Source organism: Dasypus novemcinctus, chromosome 3 (genome assembly GCF_030445035.2).
Source record: "Dasypus novemcinctus isolate mDasNov1 chromosome 3, mDasNov1.1.hap2, whole genome shotgun sequence".
Classification (NCBI taxonomy): Eukaryota; Metazoa; Chordata; class Mammalia; order Cingulata; family Dasypodidae; genus Dasypus; species Dasypus novemcinctus.
The window spans coordinates 152,961,466-152,981,080 of NC_080675.1; the positions used below are offsets into that span (position 1 = coordinate 152,961,466).

The following is a 19,615-nucleotide window of genomic DNA, read 5'->3' on the forward strand; positions in this document are numbered from 1 at the left end:
CCGCTGACGACAACAGAAGCGGACAAAGAAACAAAAAAGCAGACAAAGAAACAAGACGCAGCAAATAGACACCAAGAACAGACAACCAGGGGAGGGGGGGGAATTAAATAAATAAATAAATAAATCTTTAAAAAAAAAATCAAAGATGCTTACTCAGCCTGAAAAAACTTTTAAAAACAAAGAATAATGAATTTCCAAAAATGTTTGTAAAAGAATACCAGGATTATTACATCCAATAGAGCTATAATATAAAAATTAGAATTGTTATAATTAATTTCTATTATATTTAAATTATTATTTACATCTATAAAGATTTGTTGCTATGTTATCTATTTTTTACAATTAATTTTTTAAATTGTAAACTGGCCTTGCACTCTTTTAATATTTGTCATTCTTTCAATCTATTTTTCTATTTATTTTGCAATTGTACAATAAAGGAGTTTTTAACAGTTTAAAAAAAAAAAAAAAAAAAAAAAGAATACCAGGAGTCTTCTAAGATGTTCCACAGGAAAAAAGGTTTTGTGGCCAAACAGAGAACTGCCACAGGTAATATTATTTCTTCTCTAGAGGACTTATAAAGCAATGAAAATAAAGAGGCTTTTAGAAGTTTTAGCATAAAATACATTGTTAAGCCACATATTTCTTTCAGAAGAGGAAACAGAACTAAAGAGGAAGTGACATACTGAGGTCACACAGAGTACCAGAGCTGTCAAAGGAGAGATCAGCAGGCAAGCACTTGTTATAGGTATGTTGAAAAGCAATTTTAAGGAGAGTGAGTCCAACTAAGAATAAGTACTTAAAATATAAAATAAATGCCTTTCTTCAACTATAAGCAGAATTATTCTGAGTCAGCCCCTTAACCTATGTCAACAGCAAAATGGAAGGAATTGTTACCTTAAGCAATTCTTTAAATGTTTTTTTGAAAACCCAAAGTAACAAAGAACTGAGAATATTTTCTTTTATCCACAGAAGACGTTAGACATACTTTTCCGAAGTCAGTGATGACAGGTTGTCCACCTGGCCTCCAGCCAAAATGATATTCATATCACTGAAAGTGCTGACTACACGGTGCAGATAATTACTGGCCCCCACCTTACAGCAGTTATAGCCAAATACAAGGACCACACGAAGCTCAGGGTTATCTAAAAGACCTGCAAAGAAATGAAGAAGTGCAATCAGTGCTTAAATTGTCATTTCTATTTTTTACAAAGTCAAATACTATTCAAAATCTTGGTTACAATTAATTTTTTTCCACATTAAGGAAATTAAATTGCCATTTGAAAAATACTAGTCAACACTCAACACAAGTAAAGAAGCTGCTATATAATTGAGTAGCAGCACTTGGTGGACCATGGTATAAGCCGGTTCTACACAGGCCATCAGCACCTGTAACAGAAGGGACCAATGACTTACAGATATAGGCAGCAGTGAGAATTTAAAGATGCAGAGAAAATGGAGAGAAGGGCACTAACCAACTGTGGTGGGTTGAATGGTAACCTCCAAAAATAAGTTCATGTCAAATCCCTGGAATCTGTGAATGTTACTTTACTTGGGAAAAAAAGTATCTTTGCAGATATAATTAAGTCAAGGATCTTGAGATGAGGTCAACCTGGATTATCCAGATGGGCCCTAAACCCAATGATGAGTATCCTTATAAGAGATGCACAGAAGGGAGACACACAGACAGAAGAGGAGGCAATGTGACCACAGAGACATCGACGGGAGTCCTGGGACCAGGACTGCCCACAGCCACCAGAAGCTGGAGGAGGCAAGGAAAAGATTCTCTCTGAGGGCCCCCAGAGGGAGCACTGCCCTGCTGACACCATGATTTCAGATTTCTGGCACCAGAACTATGAGAGAAAAAATTCCTATTGTTTAAGCCACAAAATCTGTGGTCATTTGTTATGGCAACCTCAGGAAACTAACAAACCAACAAAAGGCAGGTTTTTCTATCTCTTTCAGGAAAGGAGTAATGGTGGATTATCCATCGGAAGTTCTTTCCAAAGCAGGATAATGTTCAATTCTGTAGCAAATAAGATACTAGTGACTGAAAGCAGCTACCACTGAAGGGCGGCACAGTCTACCAGGAAACAGGCTGTAGGGCACACTGCTCCACAAAGCTGGTTGCCAGGCTGTCACCAAAGCCTCTGTAACAAGTGTTACAGAACAGTCTATCAATTTGAAATTTGCTAGCAGGGCCAAAAAGTTTACATCTCTGAAACAGGAAAAAAAAATCCAACACCTAGCACATATTTGCATTTCTATTTGACTTGGCCACATGACTTCCAACTTAACAGTTACCTGACCTGAGGTTAAAGGGGGTGAATTACCTACTAGCACCAAATAACTTATTCTGGGAAACTGCCTCTGGCACATTTCTAAAATTCTCTACTCTTTACATATAGTAAACCACAGATTTGAAGAATGAAAAGAATTTTAGTATACAAATCCAGTATTTTCATGATACCAAACCATTACTAAGGGATCTTTATTTTTCCAATACCAGGCAGCTAATTTTGAGGGAATTTTTAAAAATGAATTTTCAGAGTTGGAAGAGGCCTGTAGGATCAAGTCTAGTCTTATTTTATAAATAAGGATTATTAATCTGAGAGAAGTGACTAACCCAGGACAAAATCACAGTAGATTCTGGATTAAAATCCTTATCTCCTGACTCCACCTTTTCTACCATTTTCTAAGTCTAAACCAGGGATTCTTAATCAGAGCTCCACCCACCCCTTTGGGTCCGTGACCCTGAACTGAAAAAAATCAAATTATCTTTATTTTCTCTGACCTCTAACTGAATCCAACATTTCCTTCACTTATGAATGTATGCAATAAATTATAGTATTCATTTCATATCACATTACAGTTGTTGCATATCTTGAAAAATCACTTACGCTTGGGGCTCACCCATACGTCAATATTATGGTAGTTGTTAGACCTGATGCTAGTTGAGTGTCATAAAACTATCTGCCGCTACATTCTGAGAAGGCGTCCATGGTTTTCACCTGACTGGCAAAGGGATCAAAAAAGGTTAAGAACCTCTGCTCTTTTACAAGTGTTTACTAATTATTTTCACTGAAATCTTCCAAAGGTACCATCCTCATTCAATTAATAAAAACGTCCTCACTCCCATGGAACTGTTCTCAGCTAATGGAGCTACACACACACACTGCCCCAACTTAGAAAACACACCTACTTTAGCCCAGGCTGACTGCCTGATAAAGCAGATAGCTCTGTATTTAGCAACAGACTATCTGGTGCTTCAGGTATTTAACAAGGGTACAATTTCAAACTCCTTGCCACTCAAAATTGAAAGGGCTAAGATATAAGTACCTGAGAAATGACCACATACAAGGTGGGCTGAGGGAAGACTGTGGCAATACCAATTTTTCCTCAAAGATTCTGGGGTCCTCTTCAATTCATGAGTAAGGGATCACACCAAGAGCCCAATGTCTGCCACCTGCCAGAGAATGTGATTAATTTATCCTGGTATCTTTTAAAAATTGATAAAATATGATCAGGGGCATACCTCAACCAGTAAAAACAATACCAGAAAAACATCCATAAGCCACTTAATTATAAGCAGTGTAACCTCAAGGTAAACCTTTCAAGAGGATAAACTGGTTGCAAAATGAAATCTCAGGTAATGGAACAGGTTGCCTTCCTCTGTAGGCCTGGTAACTATAAGCAAGTTAAATACTACAGTGTCCACCAAGAGATGTCTTAAGTTTGAAAAGAGTATAAAACTGTTCTTTCTATAAATAGCAATAATGAGAGAGGAGGGTCAGTTATCCACATCTGCTAATTCAGGAAGCTAAAATCATGTCATTTGCAAATATGAAAATGTTTCTCTTTCTGTTTTTTTGTGGATAAGGAAACAAAAGCAAACTACTCATCCCAGAATAGTGATGGCTCTCCAACTATGATATAAATTTAAAAGAAGCAAGGTCAGAATATAATCCACTGGAGATTATCTCACCAGTGGGTAAAAGTTTGATGAAGAAAAGATTTTTGCAATCTCGAAGTATTCCCCATAAGGTATTTTTTCATTAAAAAGCAGAAAATATGACTTTATAGTGGAGAAAACTGGTAGACACCACCTATTCAAATGACCAAAATTAACATCACCAGTAATGGGACAAAGAGATATACAACTCCTGATAATACTGCACTGAGAAAAATACCACCTCACTTCTGTGGTATCCCTGCCAAAAATGCGTAACGAGTCTAACGAGGAAATATCAGAAAAACTCAAATTGAGAGACATTCTATAAAATATCTGGCCTGGAGTCTTCAAAAATGCTAAGGTTATGAAAAAGAAAGCAGGGCTGTGGAACTTTCCAGATTAAAGCAGGTAAAAGAGTGAAGCTGCCACTACAGCTTCACTGTACCTCTGACAGAAGAACCTTTCCTACTGATTTATTAAAGTTTCTATTTTCTTAGTTTTAAAATTCTATCCCCTTTATATATATTAAGAGGAAGCTTATCTCATTTTATGAATAGTAATGACTATTAGATGATCTAATCCCAAAATCCAGGTTTGATCCTATTTTTGTCTTTTACTTTAGAATAAAAGAATGAATTGGGTCTGGTCACTAGGACATGCATAGTTAAAAGCAGTTTGACCTAAAAGTTACCTTTGCTTCATTTTAATAGTAAAAATCAAGCCCACAGCTGCCACTGCACTACCATTTTCTTACATGTCACATGTGACCAAACATGTTTTCAAACAGCGCATGCTCAACTAAGACCCACCTCCTACCCCATATAATCTCACTTCATCTACCTTATTATACTAAATTAGCCTCCAGTAAACCACATAAAAATCAGCAAAGCTTTCAGCTCGGGTAGACTGATCTGAGGAAATTTGTCCTCCAGACTCTGCTGGGCCGGCCCTTGCTAAGAAACCCTTTTCTCAAAATCCTGTTGTCACTGTATTGGCACTGTGCACATCAGGGAAAAGACTCACTTGAGTAAATCCAAAATCAGGCAAATAAATAAAAAGTGGATGCTGGAGTGGATGCTTAAACTCTGAAACTGTATCTCTCTTTGCTATAAAGGACATTATGAAGAAAATTAACAAAATATAAAATAAAGTCTGTAGGTTGGCTAATAGCATCTATTGATGCCAACTTCCTGATTTGGTAATTTTATTGTAGTTATGTAAGAGAATATTCCTGCTTTTAGGAAATATACAATGAAGTATTTAGGAATAAAATGGCCTTATGTCTGTGACTTGCTCTAAAATGGTTCAGACAAAAAATTTATATATATATTTTTTGTACATACATACAGAGACCAAGAGCGTTAACATTTGGGAAATATTGGTGAAGGGTATATGGGAATTCTTTATACTATTCTTGCAACTTTTCTATAAATCTGAAAAGTTGAAGAAGTTAAGTGGTCTATGGATGCTTTATTAGGACTGTTTTTATCAACTGGTATTAACTTCTGGTAATATTGTTCTCAAAATTATCTTCCAGCCAAAATTATACTTCTACCTGGCATGATGGATTGTTACCAAGCACCAACTAGCAGTGCATCTAGAAAAAGACCTTGATCAAAAGGGAGAAATATTAAATAAAAATGAGTTTATATGGCTAAGAGATTTCAAAGTGAGTAGGGAGGTCATTCCAGAGGTTAAGCTTATGCAAGTCTCAGCAGGATCTCATTGACTGCCATAGTAAACAGTGTCTCAAACAGGGGGGCACCTGAGGGCTCCAGAGACACTAAGAGCAGAGCAGAGAAGCTCAGGAATCTGGCACACTGTCAGTGGGCCTTACTTTGGAATTTATGCTCCCCAGTGTAAGAGAGACTCATTTATAGTTTCCCTACACTGGCTCCTCTGCCCCTTTTATTTGAACCTATAATTAGCACTATATTTGTTAAATGTATGTCCCAGAGACTTAAATCTTTGGTCTGCTCACGTGCCAGTTGAGCCCTGAACCTCAGCAGAGTTCCAAGACCTCTCTCCAATTCCTGGACTCACTGAGGACAACAAGGAGATGATGATGGACAACATCGACCCCAAGGAACAGAGAGTTCTGCATCCATTAAGCAAGACAGCTCCATCCATCTGCCCCATGGGATCTAAGGCCCCTCTCAATTAGAAACAGAATGGGCATCACCATCCAAAATCCTCAAGATTGGGGAATGAACAATGGACTAAAGCAGACATTATTATTCGATTACCAACTTATTATTCTAGCAAAGGAAGAACCTGTATCACTGATATAAAGGCAGTGCCACCAGAGAGGTTCTGAGGGGAGGGAGAGGGAAGAATAGGTATAATATGGGGGTATTTTCAGGAACTGAAACTGTCCTATATGACACTGCAATGACAGATACAGGCCATTTTACATTTTGTCATAACCTACAAAACTGTGCGGGACAGAGTGCAAACCATAATGTAAAACTATAGACCACGGTTAGCAGCAATGCTTCAATATGTGTTCATCAATTGTAACAAATGTACCACACTAATGAAAGATGTTGTTAATGTGGGAAAGTGTATGTGGGGGTGGGGTATATGTAAAAAATATACATATATTTTCTATGTAACATTTATGTAATCTAAAGTTTATGTAAATCTAAAGATTTATGTAAATCTAAAGTTTAAAAAAAAATTAATTAAAAAAAAGCCATCTGCCCTTTGTTTGTTTTTGTAAATAAAGTTTTACCAAGAAACACACCCATGCCCATCATTTACATATTGGCTGCCTGTGTACTACAATGATAGAGTTGAGTAGCTGCAACAAAGACAATAGTTTGCCAATTCCTTACACAGAACTCTGGGGCTTTGGTAGGGGGCTTTTGCCCATGTTATCAAAGACATCAAAATCTTTTTGAGGTAAATCTTGGCACTGCCCTCCTTCTTGCCTCAGTTTACCTCCCTGGAGTAATAGGATGGCCTTTGGGACAAGTGTTTTAGGTCTTTCCACTTCAAGAAAGCTGGTCATTATTTCCAGTTCAGCTGTTTTTTAGGCAGATGACTCTACTTACTTTATATAGCTAACTATAGAAAGTGCAATCTCCAAATCATTTATTACTTGAACTCCAGCTGTGAGATTAAGTTACCAGGGACTGCCTGCCTTTATGTGGACCATCTATTCCTTGGCTTCTCTAAACATTCTTTCAGATTAAGCAGAGTTTAGTAAACAGACCTCAATGGTTTGGACCCCACACACACAAAGTTGCTTTTTTTTTTTCTTTGGATCATATTTGGGGTGATGCCACTAGGGTACACACAGAAACATAATAAGAAACAACTTTTTAAAAAATGATTCTTTTTATTATAAGGGCACTGTGGACTCACTGGAGAAATTTACCTCAATTCTCTGAAAACTGGGAAGTACCATGATTCTTCCAAGTTGGCTTCTAGCACACTCAGAGCCAAATCTGTGACCCACCCCTAGCAAATGTTGGTGGTAGGCATTTTATGTACTATCCTTGAGGCAGGCTAGTAAAACAGGGAATCAACAGATGAACCTGGAGTCTGGAAAAAAGCCCACGTGGAAATTGGTACCCCAAGATGGCTGCTGGAAGAATTTGCGAGAACCCCATTCAGAACGAGATCTCCTCTGGCAGCCAGGAGAGCCCCTGCATATTCTCTAGGGGCCTTATCATTGGGTTCTTCTGGGGGGATTGATGGGTAGGGTAATCAACCAAAACAAAACAGCGGGAACTCCTCCCGTCATTAGCAAAGGGGAGGTATAATTAAATTCAAAAAGCAAGCACAAAGGCCAAACTGGCCCTGGTTCCTGCCTTCTGCCCCGTTATGGCATTCTTTGCCCCCACCCTGGATCAATACACAGGTAAACCTGGGGATTTATAATCTGTAATGAAGAACTGTAGTCTGTATATCAGCCCTCTTTATCACTCTTCAGCACCTTCCTCTCTACTAGGGACCCATGATCTGCTATTTTCTTCCATTTCTCTTCTCATCATTCCTTAATAAATCACTGGCCTAACTAACCTGGCTTGCTCTTGAAATTCATTTTCTGTAGCTTAGCCAAGAACCTAGAGAAAATCTGACAAGACCCTCATCCCAGCTTCAATGTATTCCTCCTACATATGTCCCTAAATTCAGATTTCCTCAATTGATATTGTATGTATCTTTATAGGCTGCCTTAAATTCATTTTCAAATAAGGCAGAATATAAATTCACTACAGCTATGACTTAGCTGGAAGGATTAAAGGGAAAAAAACACATTTAAACACCAAGATAAGTTTCAGATTTGAGAGAGCCAACTATGAAGAACTGTTCCAAAAAAAGGTCAGGAATGCTTGAAAATACATTCAGTTTGCATGTTCATTTCTAAAGAAGCAATTCTAAAGACAACTGCTTTATGACATATTTGAAAGTGATATAACCTAAATGCACATAGAAAATCAACTTTAAAGAAAATGTCCAGTTAAAATGAAAATGAGATACTGATACCATGCATGATTCTTGGACACAGGTAGCTACCGTTCCCCGAAACTTCTTAGGTCCATCCTCTTAGCACCATTTCCTTCCCTTTTTAAAAAGATCTATTTATTTATTTACTTACTTATTTATCTATGCCCACATACTTTATTGTTTGCACTCGCTGTCTGATCTGTGTCTGCTCGTTGTATGCTATGTCTGCTCATCTTTTTTTTTTCTTTCGGAGGCACCAGGAACCAAACCTGGGACCTCTAATGCAGGAGGGGGAGGTACCCAATCGCTTGAGCCACCACTGTTCCCTGCTTATTGAGTCTTTCACTGTGTTTCTCATTGTGTCTCTTCACTGCATCATCCTTTTGCATCAGATCACGGCGCCAGCCCCTCATGTCAGCTTGCTTGCTCAACCTCTCGAGGACGCACTGGGAACCAAAGCTGGGACCTCCCATGTGGTAGGCAAGCACCCAACTACTTGAGCCACATCTGCTTCCCAACCTATATTTTCATGCATATCCTTTTTAAGTCAGGAGACAAAAGTTAGCATGTTAAGGATGTGGCCTTTGGAGTCAGACCTGGTCATGACTCTGAACAAGATGACTTTCCCAAGTTCAGGTTCCTCACCTAAAACTGGGACCAAAGCGAATCTCAGAGTGGTTGTGGTAATTAAATAAGATAATGTCACACAGTACCTGACCCAAGCCAGTGCCTGAGACACAGCAAGGACTCAATAAAGGATAACTAACAAACAATTGTTGGCTAAACTGAGGTTCCTGACATGATTTAAGTTTATCTGACCAGTAATGAAATGCTGAAGATTAAGTAACACTTCCCTTTAAGTCAAATTAATCTCAAGTAAAGTAAAACATCAAATTTAGAAAAAGCAGCCTTGCATTCCATCCTCAAAACTAGAGGGGGATCATCTGTGTTGCTCTGGCTTGCACATAGTTATCATGCTTTTTGAGATAAGCCTCATCCCAAAATATCTCTGACGTTGTACAATGAGAAGTTTGATAGGGAATAAATAAAAAGATCCACACATTAATCAACTCCATGAACATGGAACTGTAGCATGGGGTAGGTTATATTCTGCCACTCACCACTGTCTGTAAGCAAGCACCACAAGGCCTATGACAGTTTGAGTATTCTAGGACTTCATTCCTGTAGTTCAATGAAGTTCATTAAAGTATACCACAAAAGGTAGGAAAGCGTAACAGAGCATCGGCATTATCTTAGGCTTTTTCAAGGGCTGGACAACTTTTAAAGTAGACGAAGTTCAGTAACTTAGGCTTTAGCACCATTTCCCTCTGCTTCACAACTGCCCCCTCAATATTCTGAAATCCCCAGATAATTTTAAAAATTCATCGTTCAAAAATTTTTGGAATTTTGATCAACTATATAATTAAAACTTAGTTTTTACCCTCTCTCAGTTGCTGGCAGAGTTCAAGAGGAGGAATCAAAGGACCAGAAAGCAGAAAAGGAGACAGGACCCAAACAACCCACAAACTAGATCACTAGACTGTCAATATAACAATAAACACTGACAGCACTATGTGTCAGACACTGTTCTAAGTAATTTTCAGAAATTAAGTTATTTAATGGCCATAACAACTTGTTATGTAATGTTTAACTTCTGGGAAAGCCTATGAGGGTAATTAACAATAAACTTTGCAAATTTTATCCCATATAATAGGACCCAACTCAAATCAAACATAAGAAGTATGTCTTAATGTAGAACTGGCTGCCAGAAAGGAACTGGTATCTACTGGGCTACAGAAAGCACACAGAAACTTCCCACCTCTATTCTCCTTCCAAGAACAAAAGCATGAGGTTTCTTAGGACTTCTCTTGACCTTAAAAAATCAGTGGTAGATTTTTCTAATGTGAGTCTGCGAATAAAACTGAAATCCAGAAAACCACTGTTCCCCAATGTTATAAATTTGAGCTTTACCTAGGAAACTGTCAGAAGAATGTCTTTGTAAAAGACTGAATGCCTGACACATTCTCAAAGGAGGAAAGAGGTTCTGGCTTTCTTAAGCTCAACTCTCCATTTCATGAATAATCAGCAGTCCTGAGGCTGCCTTCTCCAGCTATTTTATCAGTAGTAAACACAATTGTCAATATAACAATAAACACTGACAGCTGCCAGACCCTGCTTTCAATGCCAGAGCCTCTCAAATGTATTATAAAAAGTCTTTGAGGAGGAAGTACACGAGCATCTTCACGAGGGAGGCTCCTTACCCCTCTACTACAGCTGTGGCTTTCAGACTGTGCTCCAGTGGGCACAAGGTTTCAAAGGTGTCCCAGAGGTAGGTAGGGGAGATGCTAAGCAACTTCAGATGTAGACCTTACAGATTCCCTTCACTTAAGCAGCTTGACTCTTATCTGCTTTCTTTTTATACTGGTGTACCCTGTAAGATTTCATTTAGAAATGAACTGTTTAAAAGAAAAGTGTGAAAATTGCTAGAGTCTCCTTATTTGAGTAGATATAATAAAGTCTTCAACATAAAAGCACAAGGGAGAAAGAGATATACTATTACATCAGTATCAATCATCAACTACAAGACCAGGTCCTGCCCTATCCTTCCCACTCAAATCATTGCGCTAGTCCCTATTTGCTTTAATTATAACTGATTACTTGATGATACCCAAATTTATATATCTTTGGTCCAGACCACTCGTCTGACTCCCAGACCCACATAATCAATTGTCTAATCAATATCTCCATTTCAAATGCAACATGTCTAAAACAGAACTGATGATCTGATTCTTCCAACCTGTGACCCAGTTTATCCTTCACTGCAGTAAATTCCTCACCTCACCTGCAGCCACACTCACTAGAAACCAGGGTGACATGGCTGTCACTTGCCCTCATTCTCAATTCCCAACATTTAAGCAGTTATTTAACTGCATTTCCAAATGTAATCTTGAATCAAACCATTTCTCTTCAACTCCACTTGCCACTAACCCTAGCCCAAGTTGCCTTCACTTCTCGCCTTAACTTCTGCAATGGCTTCTTGTTTTTCTTGCATCCACTCTTATAGTTCTCCAAACTAATCACCACACAGCAGCCAGATTGCTATTTTCAAAAGACCTATCGGATTATATCACTTCTATGTTTAGAATCCTGGCTTCCTACTGCCCCTAAGTAAAAATTCTTACCTTGTCCTACAAGGCATGATCTAGTCTCCAACTTGCCTCTTCCACTTCATCTTACATCAACTCCCTCACACATTCCTTGCTTTCAATACTCTGCAAACCCTGGTATTCTTCATGTTTCACAAATGAACTGTGTGAATCCACAACATTTAAATCCTGTGAGTTATCAGGTCCTTTCTATTTCCTATCTTTGATATTTGGCTACCTTGCTCTATTCTTGTGAGCATTCCAGAAAGAAGGTAAAGACCACCTACAATACTCCCCACTACTGAACATCTGAGGGATCACCACCCACCCTGAACACCACCTAATTTGTTCTTAGGGCTCTGATGAAATGGCACTTACATCCCTAGCACTCCAGACAGGATTAAATCCCCTAGTTATGTGTTTTCTAGCCCTTCTGGGTTTCTCCTTGGTAACACTTATCGTATCCTTAGCTGTTTATTCAGTCTGCGTGTGTTGAGAGACTGGAAGCACCAGGAGGCAAGACTAATGTCATCTTCAACAAAAGACCTTTAGAACCTAGCACAATCAATGACTGACACTTAGGATGCACTAATTCATTTTTAAGGAATAAACATTGGCTTTTTAAGAAATTCTGCCAAAGTATTTTTGCTTTTTTCCCATAAGGATTCAGTGCTTGCACATTATTCTTTTCTCATTCCACAGACTAATTTTAATAAAGGATACCACACAAACTTTAGAACAACCTATGCCTCCTTTTAAAAATACACCATTTTGGGAGGTGGACTTGGCCCAATGGATGGGGTGTCTGCCTACCACATGGGAGGTCCGCAGTTCAAACCCCGGGGCTTCCTTGACCTGTGTGGAGCTGACCCATGCGCGGTGTTGATGTGCATGGGGAGTGCCATGCCACGCATCAGGGAGTGCCATGCCATGCCCCATGGGGAGAGCTGCTTAGCACGAAGAAAGGTGAAGCCTGCCTGGGAATGACACTGGCACAACAGGATGCCGCGGCAGGGAGTCCCAGTGCTACTGGTGGGGATGGGAGCAGTCACAGAGGAGCGCACGGGAGGTAGACACAGAGAACGGAAAACTAAACTGGGCCAGGAGGGAAGGGGAGAGAAATAAATAAAAAATAAATCTTAAAAAAAAAAAAAAAAATACACCATTTTGGTAAGATTTGCTTAAAAAGATTATAAGAGAAAGTATGTGTATATGTGTGTATACACACACACATATAATTATATGCACTATGATGCTGGGTCAGATTATGGTATTGCCTATACATAAAATCTAGTAAAACTAATTATCAAACACAAGGTCCCTGTCTTTAGGGGCACTGCCAATTCATGAGAGAAAATTCAGACTTCTTTCTGCTTATTGTGGGCTTTTCATTAAAGATCTTCTACTGACTGTGGTTCAACACTATAAGGCAGGGGTAGACAAACTACAATCCATGGGCCAAATCCAGCCCACATCTTATTTTTCTAAGTAAAATTTTATTAGGACGCAGCCATTCATTGTTATGTATTATCTATGCCTGCTTTCACAATCCAATGGTAGAGTTGAATAGTTCCAACAGAGATCACATAGCCTACAAAACCTAAAATATTTACTCTGGCCCTTTACAGAAAGAGTTTACCAACCCTTAAGGGATACTGACATGAATAGGATGGTTTCAAAGGTTACAAAGCATAGAAAAAATTCCGCCTGGTATTGGGTTCAGGAACATAAGCTGGTACTCTGTGTATAAGGCATATCCCTTGCCACAGCCTCCAACCACTCACTCCTAATCACTTCAGATTCCTCCATCTTCTGTGCACATAAAATGATCCATATTTAGAAATCACAAGTTTTCCTTTTGCTGCTAAATATTCTTTTTTTTTTTTTTTTAAGATTTATTTATTTAATTTCCCCTCCTCCCCTGGTTGTCTGTTCTCTGTGTCTATTTGCTGTGTCTTGTTTCTTTGTCCACTTCGGTTGTTGTCAGTGTGGGCGGCGCCATTCCTGGGCAGGCTGCACTTTCTTTTGCGCTGGGCGGCTCTCCTTACAGGGCGCACTTGTTGCGCGTGGGACACCCCTGCGTGTCAGGGCACTCCTTGCACACATCAGCACTGTGCACGGGCCAGCTCCACACGGGTCAAGGAGGCCCGGGGTTTGAACCGCAGACCTCCCATGTGGTAGACGGACGCCCTAACCACTGGGCCAAGTCCGTTTCCCCTAAATATTCTTTATTTTCCAGGGTTCAGTGATATTTCAAGTGATGGAGGTTTATCTCTACATGCTGACTGACCTATACTAAAACAAGGTATTCTGTACCACTGAATACTTTTTATGTGAATACTAAACTGGAAATACTTTAATCAACAACTTGGTTAAGAAAATCCTAATTAAACAAGCCTAAGCAGTTTATTTGCAGATATAGATAAAGGTAAGACCTTATTTGAGTACCTAGTTTTTGCTTACTATTCTAAATTAAAAGCTTCTGAATTGGAGTTAAGCACTATGCCAACCCTTTGCCTCTTCCAATTCACCTTTCATGACCCATTTACTCCAGCCAAGCTTATGCTGGCCAGTATTTCCTAGCACAACTCTTGCTCTTTAGACTTGTAAATAAGTTGAATTTCAACAGATATGTATGGAATTTTTTTCATCTCTGGTTCCTTCAGGCCTTAATTCAAGTAAAATGTAAAAAGTAAATCAATTCTAACAAAAAGGTACTTCTGTTAGTCACTAGCTTGGATTACTCATAGTTCTAGTAACATATGACTTCATGATTCAGATTCTTCCAAAGGATTCTAACATACACCTACTAGCCAGAATTAAAAACATAAGCAAAAGTAATTAACAAAATGGGCAACTAATGATAAATAATAGTAACTTACCGACTTCAGTGAGTTGATGCCTTTCTAGTGTTATATTCTTTGGATCCTTAATAAAATGAAAGGGCTGTATTTTTATTCCTTCAATTTGAGGAAATAACAGAGCAAAACCAGATTCTCCAATCTCTATTTCCTGAGGTCGATTACTGCTTGAGCCCATAGGAGTCACTAGAAGAAAAGTTAAAGTTTCATAAACAGATTCAATACAATACTAAAATTCCATTTTGTAAGACTATTATTTAACAAGTCCCACCTAGATAACTGTACTGCAGGATCACTAAGATAATCTCTAAGCTAACAGGCCACTATCTCAGTTAAAAATTTTCAACTTTGAAATATTTAGGGATATAGTGCCATGATTTCTTCAACTTAATTTTAGTTGGTTCAGCAAGAAATGTTTTTGTCAAAAAGAGAGAGAAAAAGAAAATGTCGCAAAATATTTTAAATTGGTGAACATAGATGAAGAGTATAAAAGTGTTTACTGTGGTTCAAGCAGTTGAGCACCTGCTTCCTACGTGGGAGGTCCCGGTTTAGTTCCCGATGCCTCCTAAAAAATGAAACGAAACAAAACAACAAGCAAACAAATGTAAAAGCCAACTCAGGGGAGCCAATGTGTCTCAATGGTTGAATGCCGGCTTCTCATATTCGAGGTCCCAGGTATATCCCCAGTCCCAGTATCTCAAAAAAAAAAAAAAAAAAGAGTGTTCACTGGACAACTATATAAAGTGTATACATATTAAGTATTTCTATCCAAGAATTTTAAATAGGAAATAAAAGGAAAAAACCTAAATGCCCTCCACTGGCATTTAAATAAAATTTTATTTATACACTAGAATATAGCCATTATGAATGGTGAGAGGTATCTAGTTATTACAATGGAAATATGATTGTAAGTTTTGTTTGAAGTTTTTTAAAGGTAGCTACAAATCTATAGAAAATATTCTTATATATTATGAATGCACATACATATACATACACACACATACATATACTTTTCCATGTAAAATGCTAGCCATTGAAAGAACGGTTAGACAACACAACAAAATGTTAATAGAGTGGTTAACACTGTGGTACTTAAAGGTACATAATGTTTTGGTTTTTTTTTGCTTTTCCGTATCTCCTAAACTTTTTTTTCTTACAATAAATGGCTATTACTAATGTAAAAATTAAGTAAACACTTTTTTATAAAGAAACTTTAGAAACCAAACTTCGGGCAAAATGAAAAGAAAATAGTCAAAGACAAAACTTCAGAATCAAATCCAACTCCAGACAATATATTCTGAATTAAAATCATGAAGATAAAATTTCAGAGTTTACTGTAAGGTCCCTTTCTTGCACAAAAATATCATAACAAAAAAGGAATTTGAAAATTTTCCATAGTAGACAAAAATAATCGATCTCAAGAGACATTTTTTTGGTAGAAATTGACAAGCTTAATTCTAAAATATATGTAGAATTGCAAAGAACCCAGAATGCCAAAACAATCCTGAAAAGAACAAAGTTGGAAGACTCACACTACTTCAAGACCTACTACACAACTACAGTAATCAAGACAGTGTGATATTGGCAAAAAGAAAGATGAGCAGGTCAGTGGAACATAGTAAAATACAAAAACACACACATACATGCAGTCAGTGGTGCCTAGGCAATTTAATAGGGAACAGAAAGTCTTCAACAACAAGTGATAGAATAACTGGATAAACATACAGGAAAAAGGAACCCCGAATCTTCACTTTACACGGTACACAAAAACTAATGCACCACGCATCATAGAATGAAATGTAAAAATTTAAATTATACAGCTTCTAGAATACATAGAAGAATACCTTAGTAGAAGGTAAAGATTTCTCAAAGACAAAAAATACCAATCATTAAAAAAAACTTGTAAGCTGAATTTCACCAAAATAAAAATGGCTTAAACCTCAAAAGGCACTGCTGAGAAAATAAAAAGTCAAGCCAGACTGGGAGAAAATATTTTCTACACCTATTTCTGACAAAGGATTTGTATCAAGACATATAAAGAACTCTTACATAGTATTAGCAAAAACATATTTCAATAAAAGAAATGGGCACTTCATAAAAGCAATTATACAAACAGCCAATAAGCATGTGAACAGGTCAATAGAGAAGTATTTCAACCACAAGAAAAATACAAATTAAATTCACCATGAAAAGCCTCCTCTTACCCACCAGAATGGCTGAAATTAAAAATAATGACTTCGGGGAAGAGGGTGGCCTAGAAAGACACAGGACTCTTTTCCTCCAGAAAAATAACTAGAGCATAGGCTGAAACAGCATGAATAAAAGATCTTCTAGGATTTAGGACACCAGGTGAAGGCTGGACGCCGACCAAAGGGAGAAAGGGACAAAGGAGGGGAATCATAAGGACAAAACTCTGAGTTAAATCCAACAGCTGCTGCTGCTGGCACCCTCCCCTACACTAGAGAAACTTTAGAATTCTTAGGCCTCTGGGCCTGCCTCTACAGAAAAAAAGAGGGCTCCAGGGATCTACCACCCCAATAAAGGGGACAGAGAGGAACTCAGCTCTTGACTCACAAATTTGGTCTACCTCTGTCCCAGGAGATCTTCGAGCTGGGTGGGGCTGCACTATTGTTTGCCTTGGGAACCAGCAAGGGGCTAAAGCTACCCAACCCTCGCAATCTCTACCTGTACTACCAGGGGCTGATTGCTGAGGCATCAGAGGAGAGTGGAAGGAAGAGGGAGGAGGCTGCCAGAGAAGGCTGGAGAAACGTCTCAGACAAAGTGTGAATTACAAGGCTTTCAACCTCCAGACAGGAAGCTCTATCACATTGATCCTGTCTGTGTTGCAACAAATACACTCTAACCAGGCACTGAACTGAGGTCTGCCAAAGAACACCATCTGCTGGCAGACCAAGGAAGCAGACGTAAGAAAATTAAAAATAAGTGAGAGAAGCTTTTTCTGGCCTTTATAGCTTCTCTCCTCAAGGACCCTAGGAAGCCAGTCTGCAACCAATTACTGGCACCAGAGCCCAGTTTTGAGCAACTGCCAGAGATAATCCTAACAATCCAAGTCAAGCTAAGAATCAAAAATCCGTGGTAACATTTTGTGTGATCTATGTATCTTTTAAAAATACATAATATATATATATTTTTTAAAAGCCATGGTAACAAACAGCTTCCCACCACTAAATCCCTCCAAAAGATAAAGAAATAGAGCATCTGAGTAAACTACATCCTAATCAGATGCCTAGACAACAGCAAAACATTATGAGCCATACTAAGAAAATGGAAGACATGGCACAAGAAAAGGAATATATCAAGCCACAGCAGAGACACAGGATTTGAGAGAACTAATTAGTGAGACATGCACAAATTTCCAAAATCAAGTTAATGGTAGAAAGACAATATGACTACAGAGATAAATGACACCAAGAAGACATTGAGTGAGCGCAAAAAAAAAAAATTGAAATCCTGAACAGAAAAGTAACAGTGCTCATGGGAATAAGACACAATAGGTGAGATCGAAAACACATTACAGGAATACAGCAGCATACTCGAAATGACAGGAGAGAGAAGAAGTGATACCAAAGATGGAACAGCTAAAACCGAAGAGAGGAAAGAATGGAAAAAATTTAGCAGGGGCTCAGAGAGTTGAATGACAACACAAAACGCAAAAATATGTCATGGGGATTTCATAAGGAGAAAAGAAGGGAAAAGGGGCAGAAAGAGTATTTGAGGAAATAATAGCTGAAAATTTCCCAACTCTCAAGAAAGAAATGAACTTACATGTCCAAGAAACACATTGTACCCCTGATCAGAATAAACCCAAGACACATACTACTCAGAATGTGAACTGTCAAAGAGAAAATTCTCAGAGCAAATCATCATGTACAAGGAACGTCCAGTAAGAATTAGTGCTGATTTCTCTTCAGAGAACATGGAGGTGAGAAGACAGTGGTATGATACAATTAGGACATGGAAAGAGAAAAACCGCCAGCTGAGAATTCAATTCATTATCCAGAAAAACTGTCCTTCAAATATGAAGATGAGTATAAAATATTCACAAACAAACAGAAACTAAGAGTTTGCAAAAAATCTACCTTTGCAGGAAATATTAAAGGAAGTCTTAGAGCCTGAAATGAAAAGACAGAAGAGAGAAACCTGGATGAGAGTATAGAAGAAAAACTAGAGAAAGGATAAGTAAAAGAGTAAAAAGACAGACTAAAATATGATACAAGGTAAGAAAACCAAAGAATAAAATGGTGGAAGTAAATAATACATTTACAGTAATATCACTGAATGTGAATGGATTAAGCTCCCCAAACAAAAGATACAGGCTGTCGGAATGAATAAAAAACATGAGCCATCCATTTACTGCTTATAAGAAACTCACCTTAGACCTAAGGATACAAAATGGGTAAAAGTGAAAGGCTGGAAAAAGACACATTGGGTAAATAGAAAAAAAGAACAGGGGTAGCTGTATTAATATCAGACAAGACAGACTTTATATGCAAAAAGTTATAAGAGATACAGAAGGCCATTATATATTAATAAAAGGGACAATCCATCAGGAAGATATAACAGTACTAAATATCTATGCACCTAACCAGGGTGCCCCAAAATATACAAGACAAACTCTGGCAAAACTGAAGGGAAAAACAAACATCTACACAATAATCATTGGAGACTTCAGTATCCCACTCACATTATTAGACAGCACAACTACACAAAATATCAACAAGGAAACAGAGAGCTCAAACAATATGATGTTTAAATGAGTTAAACTTAACAGATATAATCAGAACACTGCACCCAAACTCAGCGGGTTATACATTCTTCTCAAGTACCCAAGGATCTTCTCCAAGATACACCACATGTTAGGGTATAATGCAGCTCTCAATAAATTTAAAAAAGATTGAAACTATACAAAGCACCTTCACAGATAATGGAATGAAACCAAAAAGCAATAATAGACAGGAAAAAAGTAAATTCACAAATGTGAGCAGGCTGAACAACACACTCCTAAATAATCAGTGGGTCAAAGAAGAAATTGCAAATGGAATCAGTAAATACTTTCATACAAATGAAAATGAGAACACAACTTATCAAAACTTATGGGGTACAGTGAAGGCAGTGTTGAAAGGAAAATTTATAGCCCTAAATGCCTATACTGAAAAAGAAGAGTTAAACTTAAAGACTTAGCT

At 38.0% G+C, this 19,615-nt stretch overlaps 1 protein-coding gene across 5 annotated transcripts in view; it reads right to left on the bottom strand.

The window, feature by feature from the left end:
• FBXO22 (F-box protein 22) overlaps window positions 1–19,615 on the bottom strand; it is a 55,414-nt gene that overhangs the window by 25,538 nt on the left and 10,261 nt on the right. For all 5 annotated transcript variants that reach the window (XM_012528894.4, XM_058294580.2, XM_071214316.1 and 2 more), the window contains exons 5-6: window positions 14,433–14,597; window positions 986–1,151 (exon numbers count right to left, since the gene is read on the bottom strand). In XM_012528894.4, the coding sequence (XP_012384348.1) occupies window positions 986–1,151; window positions 14,433–14,597 (331 nt within the window). The remainder of the gene's footprint in view (window positions 1–985; window positions 1,152–14,432; window positions 14,598–19,615) is intronic.